This window comes from Thunnus maccoyii, chromosome 21 (genome assembly GCF_910596095.1).
Source record: "Thunnus maccoyii chromosome 21, fThuMac1.1, whole genome shotgun sequence".
NCBI classification, from domain to species: Eukaryota; Metazoa; Chordata; class Actinopteri; order Scombriformes; family Scombridae; genus Thunnus; species Thunnus maccoyii.
In genome coordinates this window covers 3,364,322-3,377,404 of record NC_056553.1, presented here as the reverse complement: position 1 = coordinate 3,377,404, position 13,083 = coordinate 3,364,322, and the positions used below count along the sequence as shown (strand labels likewise).

Here is a 13,083-nt window from a genome sequence, read left to right as displayed (position 1 = left end):
ACACTCACACATATTATTTATTTAAGTTTTGTCATCATTACATAGGCAACATGAGTAAAATGTATGAAATGTCATGATGACAATAAAATAAAGTATAAAAAAAGACATTCAATGATCATTATAGGCTTAACAATTAATCAATTATAGAGAAAATTATTATCAGATTATTACACTAATTGACTAGTTGTTAGTTGCATCTTATTTTTGTTCTCTTTGCATCACAGAGCAACGGGGTTTCTGGGAAATGAAGTTCTAAACTTCAAAAACCAAAACGACAACATGTGGCCTTTAATTTCCTGCCCTGTCCTGTTGAGATCCGTCCCGTTTTCGCTCCAGTGTTTCCCCCCCCGCCCCCCCCCCCAGAGATGGAACAATCTGGACTTCCTCCCCTCCTCGCTCCCCCTCTCTCTCTTCTCCCCTCCCTCTCTCTCCCTCGGTTCTCCAGCCTCTGATCCAGAAAGCGTCCTCCACCCCGTCCCTCAGCACGCGATACAGGTGGCTGATCAAGATAAAGGAAGCACTGAGAGTTCAGTCAAAGCGGAAACATTCGGGACGACAGAAAGTGTTTCTCAAGATCAGTTTCTATCATCACAACACAAAGTGATGAAATATCTGATAGAGGAGAAGTGTTGCAACCCGTTTATCACAGTCTCAGACTCTTGTAGAAACAAGGAGCCTCATGATATCGAAACATGCTTCACTGTTTCCTTTATTTTGTCAGAAACCTGTTTCAGTGAGCTCGCTGCAGTTGCCTTGTTGTGGCTGAACAGTGTTTCCCCTTAAAAGCTTTTAACCCATCAGTGAAACACTTGTGTGACTGTGTCGCTGTGTCTCTGTGATTGGCAGTATGGGATGGGCAGCGGCGGAGGCTCCAAGGCTTCCTTCACACCGTTCGTTGATCCGAGGGTGTACGGGACCTCCCCGACCGACGACGACGATAACATCTCTGCCTCAGGTACGTCTCTGTCGGGACCCTCACAGATCAAGATAGATGATGAGAAAAAAACAAAATAATGTTAAAAGCTAAAAAGTATTGAAATGATCTTAGAGGAGAAATCTCAAAAGTCATACACATGCACATTGTGAGAAGAGAAACACTGTTATTAAAGGTAAATAAGTTCTTACAGTAAGTAGCAAGTACGATTGGTTTAAGAGACATTTTCTCATAGTTAGCATTTATCTCTGAGGTACGAACACAATTCACAAGTGTCTCAGACCGGTCGTACGAGTCATAAGTGAGAAAACATTTGTTTGACATTAAAGGACGACTTCACCAATTATCAAGTTGATTCCTGTGGTTCTAATGTGGGTCGTATTTATATATTGTAGCGTTGCGGTTGGCTAGGCAGATGGCTAGCTCAACAGAGCCCACATACGGCTATTTCCTTGCCGCAGCAACAGCTAACCATAGACTGTATGAAACTATGGACGTAGTTACCGTGACATCACCCGTTGGTTTCTGAAGAGCGGTTTTGAAGCTCAAAGTGAGCTGCTCCGGCCGTCGCCATCTTGGCAGTGCGTGACGCTGCCTAACTCCCAGCCAATCAAAAATAGGCAAAGAGGCGGGCCAAATGGCTGAAACAAGCCACCTAGCAGCTGGCGGACCTGTCACTCAAAGCAGCCATGTCCTTCATTATGCATAACTTTACGGCTTAATAAAACTTAAACGGGTGAGTTAGAAAAAATTCACCCCCCGTACAGTTGTCATGAAAGAGGAAATTAGCCTTAGAGACCAAAACCGTTTCTTGTACCAGGCTGTAAACACGTTTATTTCTGCTGTAAAGTTGGACATTTTAACATGGGGGTCTATGGGGATTGACTCGCTTTTGGAGCCTCAAGTGGTCATTCAAGGAACTGCAGTTTTTGGCTTCATTTTACAGCTCCGGAGGTTGCCGCTTGCAGCTAACCTGAGGTTGAGGTGTCCCCAGTAAAAACAACAAACAGGGTGGCTAATCCTCTGAACTTGTATCTCTCGTTAACTAACGAGCCGTTAACGTTCGCTGCATCTCTTCTCTCTAGCCTCAGATGAACTGATACCGAATGTAGCAACTTAAAACACAACCCCCTCTTCCCTCCCTGGAACTACTTCTCTGCTAATTACCCGCTACTGTGGACACCTCCTTTAATAAAACCACTGCAAAATAACACACATAAACAGTAACTTACACCCAGTGTTACAATATGAATGACATTTAACTTCCCTTTAATGAAATATTCTTCTTCATCCAGCTGCAAACACGTATTCGCCGCCTGCGTTCTATAAACCATCAGTAACTTTGCAAATGCATTCTGGCTGTTGTAGGATTCCCAGTTTTTTCTCCAGTCATAAGGCATCAATTTCAAAAATAATTGCACATTTCTACTAGTGACCTAGTTTTAAGAAATCATCATGTTTACAGCAGTGAAGTTCCTCTTTAATAATTAAGAATAAGAGCTTAATGTCACCAAAATCAACAAAAATACAAACAAAAAACCTTCTAAGTAATACATATATATACATATCTGTTCTTTTTTTATTTCATTTGCATGACAACTTTATACAGTTCAGATGTTCAGATGCTGCTTCAGGGTCTTTATGTTACAACAGACTATATAATCTTCTCTTTTCTGTCTCCATGGCTTCCTCCTGTTTTTTTTTTTACTAAGACATTTTTAGCATCTAACTTCAAGTCAAATCAAGACAAAGATATGAAAACGTTCTGACAGCTGCATGTTGGTCCCCTTAAAACAAACACACTGCTAAATTTGTTTCATCTGCTGTTTTCCCGACAGCAGGACTAGAAGAATTTTTATGGTGTGAAATTCTTCTTCTTTTTTGGTCTTTGGTAACATTTTTGTGAATGAAACTTGTTCACAAACAGAGCAAATCTCTCAAATGTTCACCTCCTCATGAACTTTTATCATTTTATCTGCCAAAAGGGTTCAAATAAACACACTGAAGGACATCTCTCAGCGGTCATGGTCCATTTATGGTATATATATAAACATATTTTACATAATGTTGTTTGTTTGTTGTGCTGCAGCGCTGTTTGCTGACGAGCTGCTGAAGCACGAGCAGGAGCAGGCGCGTCTCAACGAGGCCAGGAAGATCTCCGTGGTGAACGTCAACCCCACCAACATCAGACCGCACAGCGACACGCCCGAGATCCGCAAATACAAGAAACGCTTCAACTCTGAGATCCTCTGTGCGGCTCTCTGGGGTGAGACGCTCACTGAAACGCTGATGATGATGATGATGATACCGTTAATCTTCAGTCCCGCGGGCGGCGACAACCTGACGTCTGTGTGTGTGTGTGTGTGTGTGTGTGTTTGTGCAGGAGTGAACCTGCTGGTGGGAACCGAGAACGGCTTGATGCTGCTGGATCGAAGCGGTCAGGGCAAAGTTTACAACCTGATCAACCGACGGCGCTTCCAACAGATGGACGTCCTGGAAGGACTCAACGTCCTGGTCACCATCTCAGGTTGGTTTAAAGGGGACATATTCTACACATCTCCAGATCCATATTTATATTCTGGGACTCTACTGGAATATATTTGCATGATTTACAGTTCAAAAAACTCCTTTTTTTTATCTTCTACTGGCCCTTTATGCAGCCCCTCAGTTCAGCCTCTGTCTGAAACAGGCCGTTTTAGCTCCTGTCTCTTTAAAGCCCGCCTCTGCAGCTCCTCTCGGCTTTACGGAGCTTTATAGTGAGTTTCAGCTCATTGTTTATCTGTCCAGCTGTAACTTTACTGTTCTGGTTCATTCTCAGCGTCTCTCATAGCGTCGTTTTCAGAGAAAAAGCTGTAAAAAGCTGCTGTACACTACCTGCTCAGCACCAAACAGACACAGTTAGCTGTAGACTAGCTGGTGAACATAGTGGAGCATTTAGCAGCTAAAGAGCCAGATATTTACCTCAGGAGTTGGTAGAGAGTAAAAACAGAAGCTAAAAGAGAGTGAATATTGGACTCACATTCACCAGGTGGACAGAAACACGACTCCACATGAATGATAATGTTGGAAATAAGCAACTGTTTGCTAACAAGTTCAACATATCAACCTAAAAGCTGATGATGTGTCAGAGTTGTGTTTGTTACTTGTTTCTGCTGCCCCCAAGTGGCCAAAAAAATCAGTTAATGGACATGTTTGATGAGCTGACATCATCTCGTTAGGAAACAAAGCGTTCAGGGCAGCAACACATGTTCACATTTGAGCCTGGACGTTAAATTTTACAGACAGAATTAACTTTCACTAGAGAACATCATGAGATGAGGTTGAAAGCTTTGAAAAGCTTCTGAGCTTAGATTATTTTGTTATACAAAAAAAGTTTTTTTGGCTTTAGACCCTTCATTGTGCTAAATGTTTTTCTTTTGTTGATGTCTTTTGTTGATCTGTGGCTCATTTCTCACTGTTGTAGTTACCAGCGTTTCCTGTTTCCCTTGGTTACATTTGTTCCCCACCAGTTTGGAGTATAAATAGAAAACAAAACAAAGATGACGAAGACGTTTCTATTTTCGACAGGTTTTTACTTTGCTTTGCTTTGTCGCTGGTTTTAAAATCAAAACATTCACAGATCGATTTGATTTGAAGGTTCTGGAGATGATTGAGAGGCAGTCACATGACCCCTATATAAGTTGGGTGATTATACTCTGTGACAGTGAAGAGAAATTAACAGATTTTTTTTTCCTCCGAACCAGGGAAGAAGAACAAGCTGCGTGTTTACTACCTGTCCTGGCTGAGGAACAGGATATTACACAACGACCCCGAAGTGGAAAAGAAACAGGGTTGGATCACTGTTGGAGAGCTGGAGGGCTGCGTGCACTACAAAGTCGGTACGACAACCTGTAGTGTAGAAAGTATAAAGTAGCATCACACAGAAACACTCGAGTAAAGTACAAATACCTCAAAATTGTACTTGAGTAAATGTACTTTCCATCACTGTGTTTCACTCTGCTCTGTTCTCCTCCTGCAGTGAAGTATGAGAGGATTAAATTCTTGGTGATCGCTCTGAAGAACTCGGTAGAGATATACGCCTGGGCTCCTAAACCCTACCACAAGTTCATGGCCTTCAAGGTGAGGAGGAGCATCCGCTTGTGTTTGTGGTGTTAAAGTTGGATAAAAGTGGATAAAAGTTACCGAGTTTTGTACCAGAACATTTGAGCTTGATTTAATTTTTTCATTTATTTTTTCCATCATTTGTGCAGAACACAAAGGCCTTAGAGAGACCAATGACAGACTAAGAGTATCAACACATGACATAAAACAATGTAAACATTAAAAACATGTGAATGAATCAGTCAACCAACCAATCAACAAACAATAATGAAATAATTGAAATTAACAACAGTAGGATGAGGTCTAATCTTCAGTTTTTTCAGTCAAATCACTTTTTTTCCAAAAGATAAATGCACAAAAACTGAAAAGTTGTAAAAAATATATTGAAATGAGAACAAGTACAAGTCTGCTGTGGGTCTGGAGGAAATGTCTGAGAACATCAGCCCAGATGATGTCATCAGTTATCTCAGATTAGGCTGGATGACACATTTATAACAGATGACCTGCAGAGTTTGGAAAGATGTGGGTGTTTGCCAGACAGGCAGGCAGGGTATTAGGAAGAGATCAAGCTGCATTATGGGAAATGTAGGATCCAGTGTTTTTGAGTTTGACACATAGTAGGAACTATAAATCAAGATATCTCAGCTCTGCTGCTTCAGTACAAACCTTTGTTTTCTAATCTGTCATGATTTTAGCAAACTATTTGTATGCTTTGATTAGATCTACACACCACTTCCATCTTTTATAGATACATTATTAGCAGTATTTATACATGGTTGTTTTCTGAAAATACAAACATGATCCATTCATGATCTGATCTTAGATTCTTAAACATTTAGCCGACCACAAGCATCGCTTATATTTCACCCAAACATTCATCAGTTTCTGTAACAAGATAATCAAATATTAATATAAATAAACTTAAACATCTTAAGGCTTAAAGGATTTGGCCGTAGACATCCGTTGTTGTCCAGAAACTATTAAAAACACGTCAGTGAGTCACATGTTCCTTCATCATGAAGAGTTTGGTCACGTCAGTTTGTTTAGAAACGGCTCCAAAGACTAATAACAACGGAGGAATCAGATATATCAGACTTTAAATACACACACAATACTTGTTAATAGATCAGTTCATCGTTGGTTTGGATCCAAACAATAAGAAAAATATAGAAACTCGTCAGCCTTATCCTTCAAAATAACCGTTTTTAATCTCACGTTTAAACCCCGCCCTCTGGTTCAGGGGACCAATCACAGCCCTCCTCCTCAAGATGCTTCCAGATATGATTTTAGTTTAAGTTACTTGTCTTATTTCTCTGTACGCTCGTCTTTTTCTGCCTGTAGATGCAACTAAATGAATGTTGAGTGTGTACATGTGCTGCTGTTGGGAGTTTTAGTTATTTGTTGCCTTTCGTACCTCAGATGTTTAATAACGGGAGTTGCTCTTCCTCTTCCTCTTCCTCTTCCTCTGTCTGTGTCTGTCAGTCGTTCACTGACCTGCAGCATCGCCCCCTGCTGGTGGACCTGACCGTGGAGGAGGGGCAGAGGTTAAAGGTCATCTACGGCTCCAACGCGGGCTTCCACGTCATCGATGTGGACTCCGGGAACCCCTACGACATCTACATCCCCTCACATGTAAGACGGCGTGAACGATGTCACGCCACGGTCTACAGCCGCAGAGATCATTAATCATAAAACGTTAATCGCATGTTTGTTTTTAATTATTATTAAGATAAAATTGTCTGTTTGTTTAATGAAACCGAGTGAAGAAGTTAAGGATGAGAGAATATGAGCTGCTGAACGAGTGAACGTGTGAAATAGTGAACGTGTGGCTGAGCGAGCAGACGAGTAACAGGGTAACAGAATGAATGAATGAATGGGTGAGATAATGAGTGAAATAATATTTATCAATAAATAAGTGAGTGAGTGAATGAATGAAGAAAGAAATGGGTGTGTTAATGATTGAGTGAATGAATGAATAAATGAGGGATTGTATGAGCAAGAGAGTGGGAGGTGAGTGAATGAATGAATGTATATGATTAATGAGTGAGGGAGTGAATGAATGAATAAGGGAATAGGTGACATCATGAGTGAATAAATGAGTGAGTAAAAGGGAAAATGAAAAACTGAAAAAAATTGTGAGTGAGTGTATGAATGAGTGAGTCAGTATAGATATAAATGAGTAAGTGAGGGATGGAGGGAGGTGATAAGTGAATAAATGAGTGAATGAGTCAGTAAATTAAGAAGTGAGTGAGTGTGTGAGAGAGGGGATGGGTGAGTGAATAAATGAGTGAATGAAAAAATAAATGAGTGAGTGAGGGAATGAGTGATTTAAGGAGTGAATGAGTAAGTGATGGAGTGAATGAATGAATAATGAGGGAATGAATGAATGAATGAATAATGAGTGAATGAATGAATAAACGAGCAAGTGAATGAATGAATGAATGAATGAGGGAATTGGGTGATTTAATGAGTGAATGAGTGAGTGAGTGAGTGGATGAATCAGTGTCCTCCTCTAACCCCGGTCTGGTTACAGTCAGAGATGGACAGGGGAAGGAGACGGTAACCACGGCAACCGCCTCACGTTGCCTTTTGGCAGTCATGAATCACACTGTGCTCATGTCTGTTTCCATGGCGATTGCGTGGCTGAGGAGCGGGGGACTCTATTGTTGCAGCAGTTTCTCTCTCAGGGTGGGGAGGGGGGTTTGGGGAGGGGGGGGTGGAGGTCCAGGCCTCCTCTAGGCTCACGGCAGCTCCTAACCCCCGTGCCCCCACCCCCTCCAACCCCCTCCCGTGTGTCGCCCCGGCAGATTCAGGGTCAGGTGACCCCGCACGCCATCGTTGTTCTGCCCAAGACGGACGGCATGGAGATGCTGCTGTGCTACGAGGACGAGGGCGTCTACGTCAACACCTACGGACGCATCACCAAAGACGTGGTGCTGCAGTGGGGCGAGATGCCCACCTCCGTCGGTACGTCAACCAATCAGCTCGCTTCTCCCTGACCTCTGACCTCTATAAGCGGTCTCAGCAGATCATCTTTCACCCTCACTACCTGCACTCTGCCACTCCCACCACACCCCTTCTCCGTTCAAAGCAGCACTCCTCTCTCTCTTCCTGCCTCTTTGCTTTCAGTTACACCTTTAATTCAAGACGCCACGACACTGTAGCCTCACCTGGTTTTTACCTGCTTAAAGGGACACACCTGGTTTTTGGGAGATTTAATACATGGCGACCTTATTTGGTGAAGTGAGGAGAACATATCGACGCCAAAATCATCACTGACTGATTGCTCCATGCTGACACTTTCACATACACTTTGTTGAGTAATTTCACCTGAAGAGAATCTCTGGGCTTTATTTTCATGAACAGGTGGAAATAATAAATAATAATGAAATAATAAAGTTTATTTACATAGCACGAATCAAAACCAGCCATTACAAAGTGTTTTAGAAGGAAATGGGAGGAATAAATGATAACTTCCTGCGGTAGAGATCAAATAAATCAGCTTCACATCGCCTTTTTCTGCAAAAGTAAGTAAATAAAATTGATTTATATAGTCAGTAAGTGCTTTACAAGAATCTCATGCAACATATAAAACAGAAAGAAAAGAGATAACAGACCTCCAAAGTCACATGATTAAAAAATGCAAGACTAAAAAAAATCAATCCCCTCTTTTCCGCGGTGCTCTGACAATTATATGAGGAAGCAAATCTGCAAAAAAATAGTTTTATAAACGTATTTTCTTGTTAGTATTTAGTATATTAGTAATTTAATATAACAGTATTTATAAACAAGAGCAAAAAGAAAAAATGCACAGTGTAATATTAAACATCACAACATCAGCAACACCTGTCTGATAAATATATACGTCATGATTGACGTCTGCAAAATTACATTTTTCACAGCAGGAAACTACAGCTGATAACATTAATGATGAATCGGAGCCGTTTTTTAAAGTCATCAGCTCTACTTGTGCTTTTCCTGCTGTGGAAAAAGTCTAATATGATAATTAAGGATGAGGTTTGATAACATTTGATCAAATCTGAATCCAGTTTTGTATCTCATTATGTTTAACTTTCAACATTTCCAACAGCTTAGATGTGTGTTCGTTAAAGTGAATTAAACTTGCAAATAAAACAATGTTCAATCACCTTATTGTTATACAGTATATATTATATTAACTTCATTTAAACTTAAAGAAAATCATCTATAATAATTTCGAGTATAGATAAGATATAAAATAATGATAAAAGACACAAGATATACAAACAAATCATTTAAAACAGGTGCAAAAAGAAGTTAAGTGGTCAGTGATCATAGATTGAAAATGTTTTAAAGTATTCATTTTTAGGTTGTTCTGTAAAAAGTTCCAGCCGGTTGGAGAATAAAAACAAAAAGTAGATCCTCTGAGTTCAGTACAAACTCGAGGGACTTGTAGTGAAATCAAGTCATTAGACTGAGCGCGAGTTGTTCCAGAGGACCAATCAATCATAGATGTGATATAATAATATATAATATAATAAAGGCCGTGTAGATAAATAAATATATATGCATATAACGTCTCTCAGACAGAGAAGAACACACAACTTTTCCACACAGGATGCAATGATGAGTGTTAAAAACATCACCAGTAATAAACCAAAGAGCAGAACAATAAACAACATCTGAGGTTTAAAGAGTAGAAGCAGAGAAATGTCTATAAATCACATCAGCAGGATCTAATGAGATGAGCAGCATAATATATGAAACCTTAATTAAATGTATCTGTGTTCCTCTTTTCCAAATACTGAAGGTCCTGATTCAGAACTATTGAACTGATCAGTTTAAAATATTTATATGATATGAATTAAAGTTTAACCGGGAGATTCTTAAATTGAGTTTTTCCAGAGAAGAGTCTCCCCGTGCTTGTGCCGTGGTGTCACAGAGAGATTACAGTCATCAACATAAATACAGACAGCAGCAGCAGAGAGCAAATTAGCCAAATAACGCTACAATTTTATCTTAAATTAGCTGTTACGGAATTGACATTAATTAGCAACAGCTGATCTAATCTGCTGTTTGTTATCGTAACCAGCGATTAGCATTTAGCATTTGGCTAAAAATGAGAAGCTGCTACCTTAAATATATGTTTTTCTTTGCTAAAATAAAAGATTGAGGAAAGATAAAAAAAAGTTTGATAAGAGATACGTCAGCTTCAGAGCTTAACGTCTGAGGATATTTTGTGAAAAAATGGCTGTTTGCAGGTGGGAAGCCAGTGAGGGACGTCTGCGACACTGGTGATGTGCTCACATATCAACCTTTTTCTTCCTCTTTGGCAGGAAGTTGCTGAAATAGAAAAAAAATACAGAATAAAAGTTAAAATCTCAGAAATGTAAAACTATTAACACTTCTTTGATTTTGTATAGGGCTAGAGATCACTCAACATACTATGCTAAAGTGTTAGCTTTGTTAGCGCGTTTTTTTGATGATGTGTTCTCATCACTTAACAGGTAAAATGACCAAAAGAGCAACAACCCAAAAACTCAATGTGTCTCTTTAATTTTAAGTGTTGATCATCCATCTGCTGCATGAGCTGACAACAACACACGTCCCTCAACGTTAGAGCGTTAACCTCTTCGCTCTACGCCATCACAGTCTACACACACTCAGTCTTTTACTTCTGCCTTTGTTTTAAACGTTGGGGGAAATGCTCGTGTGTTGTTTTGTCTGCTGTGTTTTTGTTCCATATGACTGTTATCTGTGAAATATTACCAAAAAGGATTTCTTCTCATCCAGTCTTAACTTTCATCCTTGATTGTGTGAGCTCTGAAACAACCAAAATAACTTTTTATGATACACAAACAAGATGTTTGTAAGAGTCAGCAGCTGGAAAATCAGAGCAAAGTTGAGCATGAGATCATAGCAGAGTGCGGTCCATTTAAATTAATCTATTATTTAGGACACGCAGTCAAACCACATAAAGAGGAAACAGGACACGGCTGAGCTGAGCAGAGCTGGGCACATCAAGGATGGATCTCAGATCTGATGATCCGAGTCAATCATATCCTCTGTGTTTTTCCATTCTGCCTTCACTCTCTGATTCTCAGATGTCAGTGTTTGATATCCTGATTGATTAAACATGTACGTTTGACTGACTGCGTCTCTGTCCTGCAGCAGTTGGTGGTTATGTGTTGGTGTTTTTTTCATGTAGCGACAGCACATCATTACCTGTTAACATGTTTGTGTGTGTTTTACTGTCAGACCAGAGTTGCTCACAGCCAAGCCCGGCCTCAGCCCCCCCCTCAGCTCCCCCTCTCCCCCCCCATCGCCCCCGCCCCCCCCTCCCACCGTTCCCCCGCCGGCTCCCGGACAAAACATAACAACCTACATCGTAGCGTTTGATTCTGCACACAGGCTCCGATGATGAGCTGCTGGTCGATTTTTCCTTCCTCGGCAGGTGGGATCGACTTTCATCCCACAAAAAAATCAAAATAAAACAGAGCTGTATTGTAAAACTGTAGAAAAGTCCCTCCACTGGACTTTATTTCTTCAACAGAGGAGGGTGTACATTGCCAGTTGAACCATCTCTGCTGAACCGTTTCCACTGGCACTGTTTATCCATGGCGTGCAAAGATATGATGCATTTCCGTGTTTACCTGCCACTTTATTGCCAAAATATCCACTTTCAACTGAGTTTGATTGCGTTAAACTGATTGGCTCAACATCTTTGACCTTGTTAATGAGAAAGAAAGCACAACGTTTTCTACTCCTACATTAATTTTCTTTTCATTTATAAGCAGCTACAGGAAATACATCTTTATTTGTCACTGAGATTATTTGACTATTAACTATTTGGAGCTTTGATTAATTTGTGGTCCATGTGTGCAGCTCGCTGACGCTTGAATAATTCATTTTAATCAAACACTGTCATCAAAATCAATGGAAAACCAGCAAGCAGCCTCTTGCGCTGTCCTGCGTTAGCTGTCGCTGTGACAGCATCCTCCCCAACACTGAGCCTCCTCTGACCTGAAGAGCTCAGGAGCTTCATTTCTCGTTCAAATCGCTCAGAAACTGCTGCAATAATCTCCTCCTGGAGGCGAGGCCGAGGAGGCCTTGAGGTGTGATTGGCTTGGGTGTGAGGCTGGTGCTGAAAGCTCTTCTGTCCAACCCCCGTTTGTTTGTGTGTGTGTGTGTGTGTGTGTGTGTGTGTGTGTGTGTGTGTGCCCTGTCCCACCTCCTGCAGCTTACATCCACTCCAACCAGATCATGGGCTGGGGAGAGAAGGCAATTGAGATCCGCTCCGTGGAGACGGGACACCTCGACGGAGTTTTCATGCACAAGCGAGCTCAGCGACTGAAGTTCCTGTCAGAGAGGAACGACAAGGTGGGTGTGAACGCACACACACACACACACACACACACACGGTTGTGTTACCTTCACCCTAAAATGTAATGATTCATGTTGTGAGATTTTGCTTTTTGTCCCCAAAAGAGAGACGAGTCCCCACAATGTGAATGTGTAAACATGTGTCCCCATAACATCAGTAATACAAGTACACACACACACACGGTTGCATTACCTTCACCTTAAAATGTTATGATTCATGTTGTGGGATCTTGCTTTTTGTCCCCAAAAGAGACACGAGTCCCCACAATATGAATGTGTAAACATGTGTCCCCATAACATCAGTAATACAAGTCCACACACACACATCTATACATATGCATTGAAAAACTGTATCCATGCATGAAGAGATTTTATCTGAACATTTTAACTTTGAGATCGTTTTCCTTCATTCTTCCATCACACTTTTCTTCTATAACAACGATAGTTGAAAACATTTTATGAACCAAAATTTAAAAACAACTATAAGAACTTAATTCTGAAAATAAGCTGCTTTTACCAGTTTAACACCCGTGTTCTGACTGTAAACCTTTTCTTGTTTATGCCACTAACTTAATGAAACTTAATTTGTAAATACATCTCCCAAATTTGACATGTTTCTTAAGAAATACAACTTGCACTGTATACAAACTTTTCTAAATATATATACAGTATATATCTATGTTTAT

At 40.6% G+C, this 13,083-nt stretch overlaps 1 protein-coding gene across 12 annotated transcripts in view; it reads left to right on the top strand.

Moving 5' to 3' along the window:
* Window positions 1-13,083, top strand: part of tnikb (TRAF2 and NCK interacting kinase b) — a 68,053-nt gene that overhangs the window by 51,376 nt on the left and 3,594 nt on the right. For all 12 annotated transcript variants that reach the window (XM_042398651.1, XM_042398650.1, XM_042398647.1 and 9 more), the window contains 8 exons: window positions 847-955; window positions 3,024-3,200; window positions 3,318-3,461; window positions 4,678-4,812; window positions 4,953-5,053; window positions 6,518-6,667; window positions 7,843-8,002; window positions 12,255-12,394. In XM_042398651.1, the coding sequence (XP_042254585.1) occupies window positions 847-955; window positions 3,024-3,200; window positions 3,318-3,461; window positions 4,678-4,812; window positions 4,953-5,053; window positions 6,518-6,667; window positions 7,843-8,002; window positions 12,255-12,394 (1,116 nt within the window). The remainder of the gene's footprint in view (window positions 1-846; window positions 956-3,023; window positions 3,201-3,317; window positions 3,462-4,677; window positions 4,813-4,952; window positions 5,054-6,517; window positions 6,668-7,842; window positions 8,003-12,254; window positions 12,395-13,083) is intronic.